This window comes from Schistocerca serialis, chromosome 4 (assembly GCF_023864345.2).
Source record: "Schistocerca serialis cubense isolate TAMUIC-IGC-003099 chromosome 4, iqSchSeri2.2, whole genome shotgun sequence".
In the NCBI taxonomy this organism is placed as follows: domain Eukaryota; kingdom Metazoa; phylum Arthropoda; class Insecta; order Orthoptera; family Acrididae; genus Schistocerca; species Schistocerca serialis.
This window is the reverse complement of record NC_064641.1, coordinates 675154457-675176754: the sequence shown is the minus strand read 5'-3', so window position 1 is coordinate 675176754 and position 22298 is coordinate 675154457. Positions and strand designations below refer to the sequence as shown.

The 22298-nt window shown below is 43.1% G+C and overlaps 2 protein-coding genes across 2 annotated transcripts in view; one reads left to right on the top strand and one right to left on the bottom strand.

The window, feature by feature from the left end:
- The window catches only part of LOC126473155 (unconventional myosin ID), a 158401-nt gene extending 147925 nt beyond the window's left edge, over positions 1 to 10476 (bottom strand). Inside the window, exon 1 of the mRNA XM_050100016.1 lies at positions 10317 to 10476. Within this exon, the coding sequence (XP_049955973.1) occupies positions 10317 to 10405 (89 nt within the window). The 5' untranslated portion in view covers positions 10406 to 10476. The remainder of the gene's footprint in view (positions 1 to 10316) is intronic.
- An 852-nt stretch (positions 10477 to 11328) lies between these two features.
- LOC126473154 (uncharacterized) overlaps positions 11329 to 22298 on the top strand; it is a 52243-nt gene continuing 41273 nt past the window's right edge. The window contains exon 1 of the mRNA XM_050100015.1: positions 11329 to 11671. Within this exon, the coding sequence (XP_049955972.1) occupies positions 11401 to 11671 (271 nt within the window). The 5' untranslated portion in view covers positions 11329 to 11400. The remainder of the gene's footprint in view (positions 11672 to 22298) is intronic.

Here is a 22298-nt window from a genome sequence, read left to right as displayed (position 1 = left end):
GTATTGCATATAGGTCTATTGCACGGGTATGAGCCATGAGGCAAAGGGTTGGGAGCAGGTGCGGAGTAGAGATGGACGAGAATATTGCATAGCTTCAGTGAGTAGCAGTATACTACTGTGAGAGGGATGGGAATGACGGTAGGTAGGATATTCCCCATTTCAGAACATGACAAGGTTAGTCGAAACCCTGGCGGAGAACCTGATTCAGTTGCTCCAGTCCTTGGTGGTACCAAGTCACGAGGGGAGTGCTCCTTTTTGCCCAGATGGCAGAAATACGGGAAGTGGTAGGTGACTGGACAGACAAGGCACAGGAGATCTGTTCCCATACAAAATTGGGAGGGTAATTCAGTCTGTGAAGGTCTCAGTGAGACCCTTGGTATATTTAGAGGGGTATGCTCATCACTAGAGGCGATGATCACAGGTTGCTAGGTTGTACGGAAGGGACTTCTTGGTATGGACTGGGTGGCTGCTGTTGAAGTGGAGGTATTGATAGTGGTTGATAGGTCTGACATGTTCTGTTTTAGGTCGCAAAAACAACAAGGGTCATACACGCCTATGTCAGTACTCCAGAACAAAAAAAAGGAGTTAAAAGTGACTACACGTTAAGCCCAATAGACAAAAGAAAAGACAGCTAAAAACATAATTTGGAGAAAGGTCCATAAAATACGCCACAGAGAAATAAAGATTAAACATACTTCACCATATTGCTACAACAGGTAAAAAATAAAACGTGGTCGACAGTCCATGTATCATTTGCTAAAACAGCCAGTAAACATAAATTGGAACATCAGTGGTTAAAAAAAGGACATTCCCTCAGGAAATGGTAAACCATCAAAGGTTGAGAGTAATCAGTGCAAAGTGATGGGGGAGCACCACTCAACATATGGCAATGGCTGAGAAGACAGTGCCAATACGCACCCTAGCTAAAAAGATCTCCTCAGAGCAAGAGTGCTGAGAGGAGTGTCTTCCAAGCTGCTGGGAGAGGTTTAATTTCCCGGAGCTTGTTCCCATGAAGGGAGGACCAGTGGTGATGCCAAAGTGACATCACCTGCTGACAGACAGCAACACAGAGATCATCGGGGCAAATGGAAGAATTAGTGGGCCAAGTTACCTTGGGAGCAGCATCAGAAGCCTCGTTTTCCATCAGACCAATGTGACCAGGAACCCACATAAACATCACAATGGTTCCATCAAGAGTGAACAAGTGACAGCTTTCCTGGACCTGCTGCACTAAGGGATGGACAGTGTACAGCACACAGAGGCTCTGAACAGCACAGAGAGAGTTGGAGCATATAACACAATTGAAAAGCCTGTGTCTCTGGATGTACTGCATGGCCTGATACAACGAGAAGAGCTCTGCTGTAAATACTGAGCAGTGTTCCAGAATCCGATACGAAAAAATGTCAGTGCCACTGACAAAGGCACACTCAACACCACGGTCAGTCCAAGAGCCACCAGTGGACACAAAGGTACTATCATGAAGGTCATGCAAAGTTTGTGAAACTTATGGTGATACAACAAGGCTGGAGTAGTGTCCTCAGGAAGTGAATTAAGGCCAAGATGAACATGGGCTGCGCACAATGCCAAGGTGGTGAAGGGTTCATACCCATCAAGAAAGTACCAGGTAGTGTGAAGTTAAACTGCTGGAGCAAGAGCCAAAAGCAAACTCCAGGAGGTAACAGAGAAGAGGGACACGCCCCATATTGGCGATCAAAGGGCTCACTGAGGGAGGCATCATAGGATAGGTGGCCAGGCTTGGCAGACAAACAGCATGCGCAACTGCTGAGGAGGAAGTCACGGTGGTATGACAGAGGTAGTTTGGTAGCGTCTGCATACAGACTCTCAACCGAGCTAGTGTAAAAGGCGCCAGTGGCCAAACAGATGCCACAATGGAGGATTGTACTGAGATGGTGTAAGACAGACAGATGTGCTGTTGCATAAACGAAACACCCATAATCTAGTTACGAACAGACAAGGGACAGTACAAATGGAGGAGGGTGGTCGGATCCACTCCCCAGGCAGTACCGCTGAGGACACTTAGGGACTGCATACAGTGGGCAGCCAGGTAAGACACATGGGAGGACCAAGAAAGTTTCCTATTGAGTATGAGTCCCAGGAACTTCGTAGTTTCAATGAAAGAGAGAGCTACAGGCCCCAGACGTAAAGATGGTCGAAGAAACCAATTGCACCGGCAGGAATTCATACAAATGGTTTTGTCAATGGAAAAGTAAAAACCATTGTCAATGCTCCATGTGTAAAGATGATCGAGACATTGCTGAAGGTGCTGTTCAATGAAACAAATTCGTGAACAACTGCAATAGATGGCAAAATCATCAACGAAAAGGGAGGCAGAGATGCCCAGCAGGATACAGGCCGTAATAGGGTTAACAGCGATAACAAAGAGTACAACACTCATGATGGAACCCTGAGGCACACTGTTTTCCTGGATAAAGGTGTCCAACAAGCCAGAACCCCACATACCTTCGAAAAACATAGCCACAGTCTGATATTTCTGCAGAAAACCATTCATGACATGGGTTGACATGGTAATGACGTGGTCAACAGAATGGCGCACTCGAAAGCCATGCTGTGCAGTGGTCAGTAAATTGTGAGACTCGAGCCACCATACCAGCCAGGCACGAGTCATACATTCCATCACCTTGCAAACACAGCTGATGAGAGAAATGGGATGGTAACTAGAAGGAAAATGTTTGTCCTTACCAGGCTTAAGTATGGGTATGACAGCGGCCTCATGACAGCGTATTGGAAACGTGCCCTCTGCCCAGATACGATTCTACGTATGAAGGAGAAAGTGCTTGCCCACAAGAGAAAGGTTCTGCAACATCTGAATGTGAACTTCGTCCAGCACTGGGGCAGAGGATCAGGAGGAAGCGAGAGGATGATCTAGCTCCTTCATAGTACAGGCGGCATTGTAGCATTCACAATTCTGAGAAGAGAAGAGTATCACCTGAGCCTCTTCCACTCATTTCCGATAGAGGAAGGCAGGGTGATAGTGGAAGGAGCTTGAAATCTCCACAAAATAGTGGCCCTATGTGTTGGAGATACCAATAGGGTCCACTATGACACCACCTGCTACCGTCAGGCTGAAAATTGGGGAATGAACCTCGGTCCCAGAGAGCCATCGAAGGTTGGCCCACACAGTGGTAGAGGGAGTGGAACTGTTAAAAGAACTAGTAAATGAAATCCAGCTAGCTCCTTCAGTACACAGAACAACGCAACGACACTGTGCATGCAACTGTTTATAATGAATGCAGGACAATGGTTAAAAACGCGAAGAGCATGTCTCCGCACAAAAATGGCACCACAGCATGCCTCAGTCCATCAAAGGGCCAGGACATGGTGCAGTAAAGAGGAAGTGCAGGGAATGGCATGTTTTGCTGTCGTAAGGATAACATTCATAAGATATTCTACCTGGTCATCACAACTGGGGAAATCTGGATCGTCGAAAGTGCCAGTCATCGGTCTTAGAAAGCTGCCATTTGGGTGTGCACATAGGTGGGGTAGGAGTCAGCAAATGGATAGCACATAGGAAATTGTCACTTGAGTACATGTCAGAGAGAATGGACCATTCGAGACAATGGGCAAGCTGGGCAGTGCAGAAGAAGAGGTCTAAATGCAAATAAGGGTGCGTGGAGTCTGAAAGGAACGTGGGTGATCCCATGTTAAGTCAGATGAGGTAAAATTGATTGAGAAGGTCAGCAAAGAGGGCACCTTTCAGACAGGTTCTGGGAGAGCCCCAAAAGGGACGGTGAAAATTAGTCTCCGGGCAGCAGAAAGGGGCAAGGGAGTTGCCCAATAAGCTTGGGGAAGTCTAACCTGGTGGCACCGAATGACTGAGGGATGTTAATGGTACAAAGGGAAAAAGGGAAATAAGGAAGGAAAAGGTGAACCACAACAGCTTGAAGCTGGGTAGTCAGGGAGAAGGGTTGAGTATGAACATCATTCTGGATGAGCAGCATGACCCCCTGGGACGGAATGCTGTCCTCGGGGGAAGGTCAAAGCAGACCGGGAAGAATTCCAGGAACTCAAAATGGTTTTGAGGATGCAATTTTGTTTCCTGGAGGCAGAGAACAAGCAGACGCTGCAATTCTAAGAGCAGCTTTGATGGAGCGAAAGCTGTGAACATTCCATTGGAGGAGAGTCATGGCAAGGAAGTGGGAGGAGGGAAAAAATGAAGTGTTGTTGCCTCAGCAGTTGCTGAGTGCCAGCCTTCAAAGACACACTGCTAAAGGGAACAAAGGCTGGAGGATCCTGCTCCACGAGATCTACAGAGGCGTCAGTATTCTCCTTCTGTCAGTCTGCGGAGTCCAGGCCAGAAAAATGGTTGGCGGTGTGCACCAGCAACGTGGACGTCGACCAGGCGGGGTATCACGTGGCGACACCATTGAAGAGGATCTCCAAGTCGGTGAAGGAGAACACAGTTTGCCTTTGTTTAACTTCTTTGAGACTTTCTAGTTGGCAGCGGGATACTCCGATGTTGGGCGGCTGGAGGGATGTAGGAAGTCTTCGTGGAAGTATTCCTTCTGTCCTTTCCAGCCTGCTGGCTGTGTAGCAAGTGACTTCACCCCATGAGGCGAAAGTATGGTGGATTGTTGCAGAGCTGGAGGAGGAATTGGGGTTGCTACCATGACACTGGGAGATATTACAACCGCGGTGCTGAATTTGAGGTAACACGTCTGCATGACCTGTCCTTCATGGAGTGAGAAGCAACAAGAACAGTACTGTAAGTACTGGATGGTAGACCACAGGGTTTTCAACTATCCAACAACTTGTGAGCAACTGGGTAAGGCACATTTTCCTTAATCTGGATCTCCTGGGCAGCCCACTCATCAAGATACACAGGACAATCTCGGGAGGAGGTTGTATGGTCACCATTGCAGTTGACACAGTGTGGAGAAGGAGGCGGACAGTCGCACTAGTGAGTTTCCCTACCACAGGTTACACATTTGGCTGGGTATCGACACAAAACTCTAGTGTGGTTATAACAATGACGCTGGTAGCAGCGCATCAAGTTCGGAATGTACACTCTCACTGTGGTAACTTCACAATCTGTTTTGATCTTTGATGGAAGCATCACTACATGAAAAATGAGAAAAAGAGGGCGTGTGGGCACTAAAGAGGCATCTACCTTTCCATCACCCGATGGACTGCAGTGAAACCCTGATCAGAGAGGTACACTGGATTTCTGTCTTGGTCAGTCCATTAAACAGCCTAGTGTAAATAACACCACAGGAAGAATTCAGCATTCAATGGGCCTTGACATGAGCAGGATAACCATGGAGGAGTGAAGCTGCAAGTAGTAGTTGTACTTGAGAATCATGTGTCACTGCATAAACGAGAGCAGGATTTCACAAGGCTAGGAATTGTATCAACATCTTTCTGAATAATAAACCGATTTACAGAAGCAAAGGAATGACTGTCTTCAGTATGTGAAACTATAAGGAAATGTGGTGCAGCTTGGAGGGTCTTTGAATTGCTAGCCTTATTATTCTATTTATATTTCATACACATTGACTGTAAAGATGATGATTGGCTCATTGTGAGAAAATGCCCCATGACTGGCAGTGTCTTTGATGGCACACTCCTTCCAACTGGGGAGGAGGGGGGGGGGGGGGGGGGCTTCAGAAAGATGTACACACCTGTCTTAGGTCAATGTTCACACCTCAGGTCACACCTCCCAAATACCTGACAGAGGGACCAATCAGCAATTCGGGAAGGTAGTTACCCCTCCCTGGGCCTGGCCTGTACCAGGGGGTATGTGCGAACCCTACCTGTCAACCCTCTACTTCTCTCCTTTTCCACTCTCCTCCTCCTCCTCTTCCCCCTCAAACATCACAACTACACCTAGCTGCCCTATCCTGTCCCCACCAGGCCTCTGCATGCTCCCACAAGCAGCACTACACCCTCTCCCACCTCTACAGTGGTATCACTCCCCCTGCATGCCCCAGCCTCCTCCTTACCCCCACCACTCACTAAATGCTTCTCCAGTCATGTGTAGTTGCTCGCAGTACACAAGGACAGTGGTTAAATGTGTGTGTGTTCTGCTAGCATGAATGTGTGTTTGGTTTCTACTTTAAAAGATGGTCTTTTGGACAGAAACTTAAATGTATAGCAGTCTTTTTGTTTCGACTGTCTGTTATGATTCAACATCTCCTCCATGTGGAGAGTAACAAGCTTTCCTTTTCATAATATTGTTGTTATTCCATTCTGGATTTTCCATTGTTTGATTTTTTAGTACAATAGTGGATCACAGATGCTCAGAGAACTTCAGCAAAAAGAAGGCGATAATGTTCTCACTGATCTCAGTTGCATAATTTTAGAGAAGCAATATTCAGAAAGATTATGTGAGAATTTTGCAGACATTATCGTACATCTTTATAAGGATCATGAGATAAAGATAAGAGTGATCAGAACATGTAAAAATGCATACAGTCAATTTTCCTATCAATATGTGAAACAACAGAAAATCGGTATTATTGTGTTTGCACTACGAAATGCACATGAATTTCCAAATGAGAGGGTACCATTTGTCAATTGTGTATCTTGTTTACATTCCAGGTTACAAACTGTGTTGCTAAATGTGATGACCATCTGCAACAATGACAACCTTGAACCACCCTAGAGACTGCTCTACTGCTGCCCATAAGATCTCGAATGAGATTTTGGTTACCTCTTTTGCTATGCTCATCTTCATCCTCCAACATGTGTTTGTGTCCCATTGGCAAACTTTGTCTTTCAGGCAACTCTACAGCCAGAAAGAGTACAGGTTCATATCTGGTGGTTATGGTGGCATTGTGGTTTGGAATGATTGGCCAGTGATTTGGTTTTCTCCATAAGTGTTACTGAGTAACCAGATAACCTCGCAAGCAGTGTGAGGCGAAGCTCCATCATGCATCAAAACAACTGAGTCCAAAGCATGTCTTTCACAAAGAGAAGGCATCACATGTTGGCGAAGCAGATCATAGTAATGTGTGCAATTCATGCTGCATGTCCTTGCTCCTTGGAGTCCAAGTTCCTCCTACATTGCCGTACCAGTATCATGACACCAACACTACTAACGATGCAAATCCTGCAGCACACAGTCCGAACATTATTTATAAAATGTTGAGTACTCATGCAGTAAATAGTTTTACATCTGCATTGGCTCCAGTATCGAAAATTTTATTATAACCACCCTATACTCAAATGAAGACTACTGTCTACTTTCATTCATTTCAGTAAATTACATCCCTGTAATCAAAGGAAGTATATTGCAGGGAATACAAAGAGTTTACAAAGAGAAAATTGTAAACTTACATTTGAAAACCTGCACTTTGCCATTAACAGTCATAAAATCTGGAATAAGCCCCTTGAAAATGTGTGTTGGCTAGTAGGGTCTACTACACACTTTTGGAATGGTACCTATGGCTGGTTACACATTTTATCTTTTCTTCTTCTTCTTCTTCGAGGCCTCCTTTCAGACCTTTTGCAATTGAGTTTTTCCATTCATTGTTGACGTTTATCTGCACTTGAGACAAATAGTACAATGCCATTCCACAAAACACAGATGCTTCAGATATGATCTATTACAAAATTTTCCTTCATTTTTGCAATTTAAGGATCTGAAAACATCCTCTAGGATAGCCAAGAATAGTTACGATAGTTTTATATCCCTGTATGACTCCTTCCATCAGTTCTAAATTTTCCAATATTCTGATGAACTTTGATGTAAGCTGCAGAACTGGCTTACATTATTCAGTACACTAATCAATGTGTTGTTTCTGGAGGGCCGTTTTTAAGATTTTGTTGAAACAGAGTCAAAAGCTTCTCAAAATCAATGAATTTAAGACTTAATAGTAATTCACACTTGTTGCAGCATTCTTTAATTTTGTTCACAGCTTTAAAGTTCATACTGCAATATCTATTTTTACGGCAGCTTGTTCCATACTTGAATTAAAAGTAATAGCTTTTTTCTAGCAGTTGGTGATAACTTCAGTGAATAACTTCCACATTATGCTAACAGACTGAAACTTCTTTGGGTTTTTTGTCATGGACTACAATGATTACAGAACTGTTCCATTTTTTAGAAGCAGTGATGATCTGATGTTATTCTGCAACAAATTCACAGTTTCCTTCTGTGTTACATTGGAACTCAACCCTCAATAAATTTACCGACTTCATTTGGCATCGCTTCCTGAATGCCCTTTATTTTTTTGTGTTCCAATTCATCTCTCTAACTATGGAAACATTTAAAGATGTCTGGGAATCTGTTAACACTAATATTTGCCATATATACATAGTGAATTGTAACTGGTTGCAAATAAAGAATTTTCTATAAGTTAGTATTTTATTTTTATCATTAAAAATAATAATAATAATTAAAAAAAAGGTGTCACACCTTATGCATTCATAGAAATTTGCTTATTACATAGCCCCAATGAATTGCTTCAATGCAAGATCTTTACAGTCTCAACTGAAATTGGTGTGGCATAATTCCTATTAACTGGCAGTAACCATACAACAAATCTAGGATGCTATAGTTGAAATTTCATACTGGTAGTTACATGAAATTTGATAACTACATTGCGCAGTGTACATAATCACGGTGCAAGAGTCAATTATATTCTGAAACTTCCTGGCAGATTAAAACTGTGTGCCCGACCGAGACTCGAACTCGGGACCTTTGCCTTTCGCGGGCAAGTGCTCTACCAACTGAGCTACCGAAGCACGACTCACGCCTGGTACTCACAGCTTTACTTCTGCCTGTATCTCGTCTCCCACCTTCCAAACTTTACAGAAGCTCTCCTGCGAACCACGTCCTTGCTCCTTGGAGTCCAAGTTCCTCCTACATTGCCGTACCAGTATCATGACACCAACACTACTAATGATGCAAATCCTGCAGCACACAGTCCTAACATTATTCATAAAATGTTGAGTACTCATGCAGTAAATAGTTTTACATCTGCATTGGCTCCAGTATCGAAAATTTTATTATAACCACCCTATACTCAAATGAAGACTACTGTCTACTTTCATTCGTTTCAGTAAATTACATCCCTGTAATCAAAGGAAGTATACTGCAGGGAATACAAAGAGTTTACAAAGAGAAAATTGTAAACTTATATTTGGAAACCTGCACTTTCGGGAGTGCTAGTTCTGCTAGGTTCGCAGGAGAGCTTCTGTAAAGTTTGGAAGGTGGGAGATGAGATACTGGCAGAAGTAAAGCTGTGAGTACCGGGCGTGAGTCATGCTTCGGTAGCTCAGTTGGTAGAGCACTTGCCCGAGAAAGGTAAAGGTCCCGAGTTCAAGTCTCGGTCGGGCACACAGTTTTAATCTGCCAGGAAGTTTCATATCAGCACACACTCCGCTGCAGAGTGAAAATCTCATTCTGTCAATTATAGTCTGTTTGTCAGGTGGCATAGCAAACAATTGACACCATTTCTGAGGTAACATGTATCTTCAAACTAGGCCTACTTGAAATAATACAGTTGTAAATTTGTTTAACATGCGTTATTTGAAACTTTTGGCTCCTTTTTCGAATCAGGGTTAACAAGTCAATGAGTGTCTATGGCATACGATCAGTAAAATAACATCTGACGTTGGATTTACATAGTTTTCAGAGAAAAAGATACCTTACCCTTATTTATTTTCTAATAACATCAATGGCACAGGTTCTACATGCTGTCGCCTTGCAAATTACACATTTTAAGGTAACAAGGATATGCAGTTCTTTACTCGCAATGACCGGCGTCAAAATATTTCCTCTGGGTTGAAGTGCAACAAAAACATTGGTTTCCCCCCCTCTAGAAGAAAAATGATCTGACAACGATAGTGGTGTAAATCTTATTTAAAAGGTAATTTTTGCACACAGTCACGTTATTATCGTCGCTAGTTTTTATCATGGAAGGAAATTTCACGATGACCGCTTGTCCTCGTAAGCGTATAGGTAAGAAGTTTTTTGTCAGTCAGGCTGTAAACGCAAAGAACCGTGGGGTAGAAATTTGTGACGATTGCCTTTTAGGCGGTTCTTCATCCGCTGTGGTGATGTCATTTGAATGAATAATACTCGCCTTACTGTGACTCATACAAAAGAAACCTTGATAGGAAAAAATCTTTGCCGAAGGATTTATTCGTTATTCACCTGCTCCTTTGTCTGAGGATATCCTTTGTTTTTTCAATTCGAAATCATATAAACATAGCGCATCATCAATAAATTGTTGAAACTGGTGTAAACCACGCCCTCTCTTCCAAACTAACTGACTGACTAAGAAAGATGCAGATATTTCGGTTAATTTATTTGACGTTTAATACCATACCTTCTTTTAAGGTTTTCCATAAAAGTTTCCATGGTGATTTCGTCCAAAAGGACGAAATCACCAATTCCAACCTCATCTTGCGTAGCCATCACTTCCCACTGATAACTGAACACCAGTTGTACTGACGTCTGTGATGTGCACTGGCTTTACTTTCCTTCGGTTACTCCTACACCCAGGGGCAATGCATCTCGTATGTCACGCACACGCACATCGCAGAGTGGGAGTCAGCAACACAAAATCGATGTTTTGACGAGACGGCTTTATCAATCGTTCGCACGCCCACATAAATAAAAACAGCTTATAATGGCAATCATTTCACTGAATAGCCAGGAACCTAAATCCTAATTCTGATTGTGCACTAAGAATCGCAGAAAATTACAACGAACCTAAGTACAAAAATGTCTATATGCTTGTAGAAAAGTCTAATCCGACTAACCCTTTAAATAACAGTGAGAGATGTATGTACCACTAGAACCACCATATAATTTTTTTTCTCCTGATTCAATGGTATGAATATTTACCACCCTTAAAATAATAAACTAAGCTGTTTTATTCACTGCTGTTCAAATAGTACATATTGGCGGTTATTTCATTGGTATGCTACGAAAAAGGTTGGTGAGAAGACTGTGCATCGCTCGCAGTGCGGTAGTATTCTACTTCCATACTGTGAATAATAGTAGAGTGGAAGGAACCCGCGGCTATACTTGATGTAACATCGTTGTCTACGTGGTATGTAGATTACAGATGAAATTAAACTCGCACGCAATCACTATGAAAGGGAAATATCACCAATCATCATATTTCAAAAATGGAAAATCTGTTCAAGCATCCGACTTCTGCAAATTAAATATTTACCTCAATATTTTTATTCTTTTCATGACATATTTGTTACATAAATTCAATATTGGTGCATTCTCTAAAATACTGTATTTTCAGTAAATAGTTAATTTGTACAGCAAAATAAATCCACACTAAGTCGATTGTTGCATCGATAACTGCGCTCTGTAAATAGAAGGCGCCTCGAGTGGAGCGTACCCCCAGAGGTTTGGCGTTGTTTATGTTTGGGTAGAGTAGGCGGTCTAAAATGTTTGCAAAGTGGAAGGAAGTTTTTGTGCGGGATTACACTTGGTTCAACAGGAAGGAAGAGGACGACGACGACGATGGCGACGATCTTAAAATTTATGGTCCCCGCATCCTACAACCGCAAATGAATGAGAATAATCTAAAAATATTTAAGTCTCATGATTCCTCGCAACTTATGCAGAATACTAACAGTGATACGGAGTTGAAAGTAGCAAGATTTATGATGTATTTTTCATTCTCAGTGCTTTGCTCGAAGATATATTTCGGTTACAGTAAGTATATTTATTTTTTAAAAAAGTTATCTGACTATATGCTATAATAAAGACTAAGCATTGGGTGTGGACTCAATCGGTGAAGATGTAGACGCAAAAATGCAGCAACGTTAGCATATTACATGTGTTGCGGGGAGTAGAAGGAAATAGACTTAATTAGAGGAGAGCTTGCAACATAAAAGTTAATACCTTTCTAAAGAACTAAATTATTGCTTTATAAAGTCAAATTTTTTTTATTGTTATGGTTTTCCATTCACCATAACTGCAAACGCATTACGTTGAACGTGTAAATTAGTTGACAGATACATTTTCTTAGCGAAAATTATTCTCTATATATATTCTCTCAATGTGCACGACAAGATACAACCGTTGTACCAAATGGCAAGATTTATTCCTGTTCCATTTGCATATGAAGTGTACGAAGAAAGACCACTTAAGTGCCTTAGTGCGAACTATATTTAGACTAATCTTCACTTCATAGTCACTACAGGAGCGATATTTAGGAGGCTTAAGTACTTGCTAGATTACAGTGTTCATTTAACACTGGTCTTAAAACTAGGATAGTTGGAGTCCATCTTCAAATGTTTGCATTTCAGGTTTTTCAACATTTCTGTAATCCTTTCCCTTGGGCTGACAGTTTGTGCTTCCTTTCTGTGTCTGTATTCAATTTCTTCTGTTAATCTTGTTTTGTATGAGCCCAGTATGTTTGAATAGTATTTTAGAATCCATGGCACAAGTGATTTGTGAACACTCTTTGCATTATCCCCAGTAGCTTGCCTGTTGCCTGCCCGAGATGTTCTCTTTTGTCGGATCTTCTTAATCATCTTAATCTTGTGTGCCTTAACACCGGCGAAGCCACGTTTCTCTCTGATTCCACGCACACTTATTCCCACTTAGACCTACCTTGTGTGACTTGCCTATACAGTCATACACCACCATAGCGGCCCGCTCATTGGAAATTCTCTCTTGTTGACTGGAGGCTGTATTCATCCTTGGCAGTCTTTGACAAATGGCTGTTTCCCAGCTGTGATGATCAGGTCGAGCACCTCATGGACATTATTCTCTCGGCTGCCAAATCCTCTATCCCTCGTACTACTACTTCTCCCCATCGGGTCCCGGTCCCCTAGTAGACTGTGGAGTGCGGCAATGCGATTTGTGCCCGATGACGTGCACTTCGCGTCTTTCACCATCGTCCTACGTTAATGAACTGCACCCATTACAAGAAACTACGTGCGCAGTGCTGCCACACTATTAAGGAAAGTAAGACAGCATGCTGGGTTTCCTTCACCAGCTCGTTCATCAGTTTTACTCTGTCCTCTCTCATTTGGGGTGGCCTGCGCTGGCTTTCTGGGACTACCGCCCACTCCCCGATCCCTGGTCTGACTGTGGCAGGGAACGTCGTAGTCGACCGTGTTGATGTTTCCAATGCTTTGGGCCAGTAGTTTGTGGAGGTTTCAAGCTCCACCCACTACCATCCTGCCTTCCTTCCTCGGAAACAGGCGGAGGAGGCTTATACAGTCTCTTTTTCTCTCTTTGAATCAAGAATGCTACAATACTCCTTTTACTACAAGGGAGCTCGAACATGCTCTCTCCTCATCCAGGTCTTCTGCTCCTGTGCCTGATACAATCCACGCCCTCATGCTGCAGAATCTTCCTCCTGCGGGAAAACGCTTTGTCCTCGATACCTACAACCGTATTTGGCCTGATGGTGTATTTCCCATGCTTTGGCATGAAGCTATTATTGTTCTCCTACCTAAGCCTCGTAAAGATAAATCTCTTCCTTCCAGCTATCGTCCAATTTCCCTTACCGGCAGCATTTGTAAGGTGATGGACCCATGATCAATGGTCGATTGGTGTGGTGTCTGGGGTCACACCATCTTCTCACTAATGCTCAGTGTGGGTTCCGAAAGCGCCGCTCGGCAGTTGATCATCTTGTCACCCTGTCAACGTTCATAATGAATAATTTTCACGGTGGCCATTTTCTTTGATTTGGAGAAAGCCTATGATACTTGTTGCCAGGCAGGCATTTACATACTATGCACACATGGGGCCTTTTCAGTCATCTTCCCACTTTCATCTGGGAATTTTTAACAGACCGAGTTTTTAAAGTATGTGTGGGTTCCTCCTTATCCCATACCTTTTCACAGGGGAACGGGGTGCCTCAGGGCTCCGTACTGAGTGTCATTCTCTTCGCCATAGCCATCATCCCCATTATGGACTGCCTTCCAGCTGGTGTTTCTAGTTCTCTTTTCTTTTACGACTTTGCTATTTATTGCAGCTCCCAGCGGACATGTCTCTTGCAATGCTGTCTTCAGCATTGTCTGGACCGTCTCTATTCGTGGAGCATCACAAATGGTTTCCGCTTTTCTGCTACCAAATCCGTTTGCATCAACTTCTTGCGGTACAAGGCGTTTCTTCCACCATCCTTGAGACTGGGCCAAAATGCTCTCCCGCTCGTAGATGCTATGAAGTTCTTAGGGTTTACATTCGATTGGAAACTCAGTTAGTCTCCCCACATGTCCTACCTGGCTGCATGCTGCGCCCAGCCCCTAAATGTCCTTCACGTTTTGAGCAGTACCTCTTGGGGAGCTGACCGGACTGTTCTCCTCTGCCTCTATTGATCTCTTGTCCGCTCCAAGTTGAATTATGGGTGCATTGTCTACTCCTCTGCACTGCTGTCTCTCTTATGCCATCTAAATACAATACATCATTTGGGGATCCGTCTCGCCACTGGTGCCTTCTGTACTAGCCCAGTTGATAGTCTCTATGCAGAAGCCGGCGAACTACCACTGTCATACCGGCGCGACATCCTACTCAGTGGATATGCGTGTCGGCTTTCTTCCATGCTAGGCCACCCAACCTTTGACCCTTTTTCTGATGACATTCTTGACCACCAGTACGAGATGTAAGTTTCTCCTCTTCTGCCTCCCAGCGTCCGCTTTTGTCACCTGCTTCAGCAGCTGCAGTTCACACTTCCTGCCACTTTCCGAATGGGGAAGAGCCTTTCACCACCTTGGCTTCAGACACAGGTTTGTGTTCATTTTGGCCTCAGCTCGTCCCTGAAGGATTCGACTCCCGAGCTGACCTATCGCTGCAAATTTCTCGAACTTTGCTCACAACTTGCCGATAGCATATTTTTGTACACTGATGCTTCCAAGTCCACCCAAGGTGTTGTCTGTGCTTTTGTCCTCAGGGCTGACAATTTTCAATATCGGCTTCTCGACCAGTGCACAATTTTTACAGCAGAGCATTTTGCCCTCTATTGGGCTGTTCACTATGTCCAGAGGCAACAGCTCAAAGCTGTGTGATCTACTCTGACTCCCTCAGTGCCCTTCATAGTCTAGATGATCCCGATCCAGTCTACCCCATTGTTCGACGGATCCAGGACTGCCTCCATCTGTTCCCAGATGGAGGAGCCCAAGTGATGTTCATGTGGGTTTCTGGCCATGTTGGTGTGCCTGGGAGTGATGCTGCTGATTCTGCGGCCAAGACCGCAGACCATCTCGATCGGCCCGCCTCTTACACTGTTCCCTCGCAATATATTTATACTTTTCTCTATCAGCGTATCACGTCACTGTGGCATGACCATTGGTGCTCCCTTCATGGGAACAAAGTCAGAGAAGTCACCTCTCCTAACAGCCTGATCGACTTCCTCCCGGCCGTCTCGCCATGAGGAAGTAATGTTACCTCGGTTGCGAATAGGGCACTGTCGTTTTAGTCACCGCCACTTGTTGAGTGGCGACACTGCACCCAGCTGTTCTTTTATGTAGCAACAGTCAGACATTTCCTGATCCTCTGCCCCTATTTTAACCACTTACGTCTCAGGATCGGGCTGCCGCCTGCTTTGCCAGACATTTTAGCGGATAATGTGCGAGCTGTGACTCACATTTTAATTTTTTTTAAACGCAGTAATATGACAAAAGACACTTGATTTCTACCTGATGACTCCAGTGTCTTGTCGACGTCTTTTAGATACTCTTCCGTAATGTCTTGATGTTTTAGATTTATTTTTATTTTTTTATTTATTTATTATTATTTTTTTAATATTGGATCTTGCAACGGTTTTTTACCCTCGTGGTCCCAGCATTCTATGGCCCTATACTGGGCACTTAGGACCTTAGATGTTTTGTGCCCTTAAACCCCACAAAAAAATCTGTTATATTTTCATCTCCACAACAAAATAACTTCACAAGTCATCCGCGTCTTGGACCATTAGATACTAACAGATACAATTATAATATGTTTGGTTTAATAACCACTATACGGTTCTTGCTTCTAGCAAGTCCAACACCAGAAAATCAAATGTAACTGTCTTTAGTTCAATATGTAATTCATTTGTTCACATGAAATACAGTTGTTACACCACCAAGGAATAAAGTGTGCTTGCTCCTTGTACTGGACATACATCTTCTATGGCGCGAGCAGCAAAAACTTGTCCATGCCGATCAACTGTCACTATTGCAGTATTCTCCCAATACACATCCATCCTGCACACAGAAACCGGTGGTGAGGTAGACACATCTCCACTCTCTCACCCTCGTACTTAAAATATCGGGTGTTTGAGATGGAGGAAAGCCGAGTGTCTCTAGAACTTACATAGAAATTCTTGAGGCACTACAACTTTTGAGGACTTGTAGAGGTGACCAAGACAGTTAAGTTTAACAAGGGAACTCCGCAAGCATACTGTTTTCCTGCTTGTGCAGAATACATCACACATTGCTCTCTGACTCCTGCTGCATATTGTCTTGTGTTCACTTACAAGTAGGGTGCATTGTGACAACCAACGACATCAACACAGATACAGTACCTCCGTATCTTTTGGGGCACACAGTCACCATCCTTGGCTCTCTGACATCTGCGGCATCCTTAACCCAGATCAGTGGGTCTTGCTCAGATGCCTCCAGGGTTCTCATAAATCCAGGATTTCATGTCACCCCACATGTAGTAATCTTGCGAGTTCAAGTTGGGAGAATCTGCAGGCCAAGGTATCAGGCCACTATGACCAAATCCAGATGATCTCAAACTGGACATGAAAAATGAGTTGGTGTACCATTGTACTGGAACCACATGTTTTGTCTCACATGCATTGGAACATCTTCCAAGAGCCCATGCAGTTCGCCATCAAGGAGTCACAAGTACACAGTTCCCAGAAATGAGGTGGAAGAAGTTATGGCCCAATCACACATCCATCCAGAAATCCTACCCGAATGTTGAGATTGTATTGTTCCCAAAACCCATGGGGGCTCGTAGCATGCAGGTTTTCATCAGTGCTCACATGAATGTTGTGGGAATTGAGAACTCCTTACCCGGTGAGCTTTGCTTCATCCATGAAAAGTATCCGCCATTGGAATTCCACACAACAATACAAGAACCACTTTCAGAATTGCGCTTGTGCGCAAAATCCTGTAGCTGCATTGCCTTTGTCCTCTGGGGTTGTTACAGATGTAGCTGCTGCTCGTGTAGAATGCACCAGACAATTTAATGATCCACACTCCGTCAATCACCAGCGTTTCTGGTACTTGTTATCATGTTCTCTTCTACCGCATGGAATACAGCCTCTTCAAACTCGGATGTGAGCTACTGCCACGGAGCGCCATAGTTGTCCTTGCTGGTGATGAATGTACCCATTTCCAAGACCCATTGGTATACCATAACAAAGAGGGAATGCGAAGGTATCTGGCAGTTTGGAAAATACTCTGCATATAACTGACATGAAATCCTCCCATTGCATCAAGCTTTGCTGTACAATAACATCGTGTCGGCATATTTCGCAGATGTGTAGTTCACCATGGTCATTAACAAAGTACTAAAAATGAAATGTATGCATGGCTTGTATTCGGTACTGTAGTTTGATCACTACTGTACAGTAGTACAGTATAAACAAAGACAACAAGCACAACAGTAGGTACAAACCTATGTGGGCAGATCACAAACTCAACAGAATGGCATGTGAACAAACCTGCAGTGGGCGTGGGACATTGGGTGATGGGTGAGTGGCATATGTAATACCCTAGTCAGTGGCACTGAAAATGCGGGGGTTTTAAATGTGTATTGCAGTATTTTGCATGTACCGGGAAGACAGTATGTTTCTGCACATGAGTTCTTATGCTAACCTTGTCTTGGTCCCCACTACAAGTCCTCAATGTCTGTAAGGGGAATTTGGTTACATCCTGTATGGAAGGATGGCGTGAATGGTCAAAAAAGATTTGCTTAACTCACTGGAGAGAATAGTGGAAAGATTGAAAAACATAGTGTCGGTTACTTTGAGATACACAAGTTATCATGTGAAACCCTGCTTCCAAAATTTCAGGAACCATTATTGCAATTGAGGAATCCATAGATGTTGTTCATCCTCACTGTGGCTTGAACCCAGAGCTACTGTAAAGATAAAATTATACTAATTACAGCAAGCATAGGATCATTTTAGCAGCCATTCTTCCTGTGCTCCACGTGCGATTGGAAGGGGAAGAAATCTTAACATTTGGTACGATATAAAGTGCTCTCTGCCATGCATTTCACAGTGTTCTGCAGAGTATGTATGTATATTTAGAAAAGTTTATACCCATCCTTGATTCTAAGTATTAATTTGAGTTTCTTGTACAGGGTGTTACAAAAAGGTACGGACAAACTTTCAGGAAACATTCCTCACACACAAAGAAAGAAAATATGTTATGTGGACATGTGTCCGGAAACACTTACTTTCCATGTTAGAGCTCATTTTATTACTTCTCTTCAAATCACATTAATCATGGAATGGAAACGCACAGCAACAGAACGTACCAGCGTGACTTCAAACACTTTGTTACAGGAAGTGTTCAAAATGTCCTCCGTTAGCGAGGATACATGCATCCACCCTCCGTCGCATGGAATCCCTGATGCGCTGATGCAGCCCAGGAGAATGGCGTATTGTATCACAGCCGTCCACAATACGAGCACGAAGAGTCTCTACATTTGGTACCGGGGTTGCGTAGACAAGAGCTTTCAAATGCCCCCATAAATGAAAGTCAAGAGTGTTGAGGTCAGGAGAGCGTGGAGGCCATGGAATTGGTCCACCTCTACCAATCCATCGGTCACCGAATCTGTTGTTGAGAAGCGTACGAACACTTCGACTGAAATGTGCAGGAGCTCCGCCATGCATGAACCACATGTTGTGTCGTACTTGTAAGGGCACATGTTCTAGCATCACAGGTAGAGTATCCCGTATGAAATCATGATAACGTCCTCCATTGAGCGTAGGTGGCAGAACATGGGGCCCAATCAAGACATCACCAACAATGCCTGCCCAAATGTTCACAGAAAATCCGTGTTGATGACGTGATTGCACAATTGCGTGTGGATTCTTGTCAGCCCACACATGTTGATTGTGAAAATTTACAATTTGATCACGTTGGAATGAACATTTGCACTGAAATGAGGATTGACACACTGTTGGATGAACCATTCGCAGAAGTGTACCTGTGGAGGCCAATCAGCTGCTGATAGTGCCTGCACACTCTGTACATGGTATGGAAACAACTGGTTCTCCCGTAGCACTCTCCATACAGTGACTTGGTCAACCAACTTCTCTGACGCTGACATTAGGGTTATCGTCAACTGCACGAAGAATTGCCTCGTCCATTGCAGGTGTCCTCGTCGTTCTAGGTCTTCCCCAGTCGCGAGTCATAGGCTGGAATGTTCCGTGCTCCCTAAGACGCCGATCAATTGCTTCGAACGTCTTCCTGTCGGGACACCTTCATTCTGGAAATCTGTCTCGATACAAACGTACCGCGCCACGGCTATTGCCCCGTGCTAATCCATACATCAAATGGGATCTGCCAACTCCGCATTTGTAAACATTGCACTGAGTGCAAAACCACGTTCGTGATGAACACTAACCTGTTGATGCTACGTACTGATGTGCTTGATGCTAGTACTGTAGAGCAATGAGTCGCATGTCAACACACGCACCGAAGGCAACATTACCTTCCCTCAATTGGGCCAACTGGCGGTGAATCGAGGAAGTACAGTACATACTGACGAAACTAAAATGAGCTGTAACATGGAAATTAAGCATTTCCGGACACATGTCCACATAACATCTTTTCTTTATTTGTGTGTGAGGAATGTTTCCTGAAAGTTTGGCTGTACCTTTTTGTAACACCCTTTATATGCACAAACTCAGTATCCTGTTAGCCTATTCATTCAACATACACTTTTATTTACTTCAAAAATCTCATCGCTGCTCATTTTTAATATTGTTTCAAGGGGAATCCAATGTAATTGCTTAGGGAGTTCGCAGGATTTTAGTATCTATTTTTTTTGTTGGGGGTTGACAGTGACTTACATAAGGGAACAAATGAAGTGAGAGATTTTTCTCAGTATGTAAAACTTTCTATAAAGCTATCTACAGAAGGTTTGTACACACCACATATTCTCTTGGTTGCATCCTCCTGCTATATAACCACCTCCTTCCTCAGTGGAGAAGAATCATACAATAGTTTCCTCTATCATCCATGGTGAGAAGTGACAGCAAATATTTCAGTAGTAGTGCTTAATCCAACATAAATATTCCTAACATCAAAATATGCCTAAATACTCCTTTTTGCCAAGAATGTATAATGTGATCTGGTTTTTATTGTACTAGTACCCTTCCATTTGAGTGTATCAAAGATCAATTGAAGAAAGTGGATAATTTATTGAAAATGAGTTATAAGATGAACATCAACAAAAGTAACACAAGAGTAATGGAATGTGCTTAAATCTGGCTATGCTGATAGCATTATATTAGGAAATGAGACACTGAAACTTTGTTTTTTGGGCAACAAACTAACACAGGTTACAGATTGACGATAGCATTCTGCATTTCTGAAAAAGAGAAGTTTGTTAAACCACACTAGCCTTGTATGGAAATTAAGTGTGGATGATAAATAATTCAGATTAGAAGAGAATAGAAGCTGTTGAAATGTGGCACTGCAGGAGAATGCTGAGGATTTGGTGGCTAAATCAAATAAGTAATGAAGAAAAAGAAATTTGTTCCACATCTTGACTGAAAGAAAGGAACATTTAATAGGACACACCCTGAGGCATGAATGAATTGTCTGCATATACAGCTACAAAGATACTCTGCAGTCCACCATACAGCCCTTGGAGGATAGTACTCCATACCACTAATAGCCATTTCCTTTCCTGTTCCACTCATAAATGAGTGTCTATGCCTTCGAATGATCCCTAGCCCCCTACCCCATGAACCATGGACCTCGTTGTCAGTGGGTTGGGTTGCATGCCTCAGTGATACAGATAGCCGTATCATAGATGCAGTCACAATACAAGGGTATCTGTTGAGAGGCCAGACAGACATGTGGTTCCTGAAGAGAGGCAGCAGCCTTTTTAGCAGTTGCAGGAGCAACAGTCTGGATAATTGACTGATCTGGCCTTGTAACATCAATCAGAATGGCCTTGCTGTGCTGGTGCTGCAAATGGCTGTAAGCAAGGGGAAACTACAGCCATAATTTTTTCCAAGCACACTTGGTTTAAGAATCGTAAAAGAAGGTTGTATGCATGGAAGAGACCAGGAGATACGGGAAGGTTTCAGGCTGAATATGTAATGGTTAGACAGAGATTTAAGAACCAGATTTTGAATTGTAAGACATTTACAGGGGCAGATGTCGGCTCTGACCCCAATTTATTGGTTCTGAACTTTAGATTAAAACTGAAGTAACTGGAAAAGGATAAGAAATAGGGAGATGAGACCTGGATAAGTTAAAAGAACTAGAGGTTGTTGAGAGGTTGAGTAGATGAAATAGTGAGGTCAGTAGAGGATCAAGTAGGTAAAAAGATGAAATCCTTGGGTAACAAAAGGAATATTGACTTTAACTGATGAAAGTAGAAAATAGAAAAGTGCTTTATGTGAAGCAGGCAAAAGGAAATACAAACGTCTAAAAAATTAGATTGACGGGAAGTGCAAAGTGATTAAGCAGGACTGGCTAGAGGACAAATGTAAGGATTTAGAAGCACATATCACTAGAGAAAATTAGAGAGACCTTTAGAGAAAAGAGAACCAGTCCTAAGCAAAGAAGGTAAAGCTGAAAGATGGAAGGAGTGTATAGAGTGTCTGCACAAGGGAGACGAACTTGAAGGCAATATTATGGAAATGGAAGAGGACATAGATGAAAGTGTGATGGGAGGCATGATAGTGCAAGATGAATTTGACAGAGCTCTGAAAGACCTAAGTTGAAACAAGGCCCCGGGAGATGATGATATTCCATCAGAACTGCTGTTAGCCTGGGAAGAGCCAGCCATGACAAAACTCTCCCATCTGGTGTGCAAGATGTATGAAACAGGTGAAATAACCTCAGACTTCAGGAAGAATATAATAATTCCAATTCCAAAGAAAGCTGATGGTAATGTGTGAAAATACTGAACTATCAGTTTAATAAGACACGGTTCCAAAATACTAACATGAATTCTTTACAGAAGACTGGAAAAACTGGTAGAAGCTGCTCTTGGGGAGAATCAGTTTGGATTCCAGAGAAATGTAGAAACACGCGAGACAATATTGACTCTACAACTTTTCGTGGAAGATAGGTTAAGGAAAGGCAAACCTACATTTATAACATTTGTAGACTTAGAGAAAGCTTTTCACAGTGTT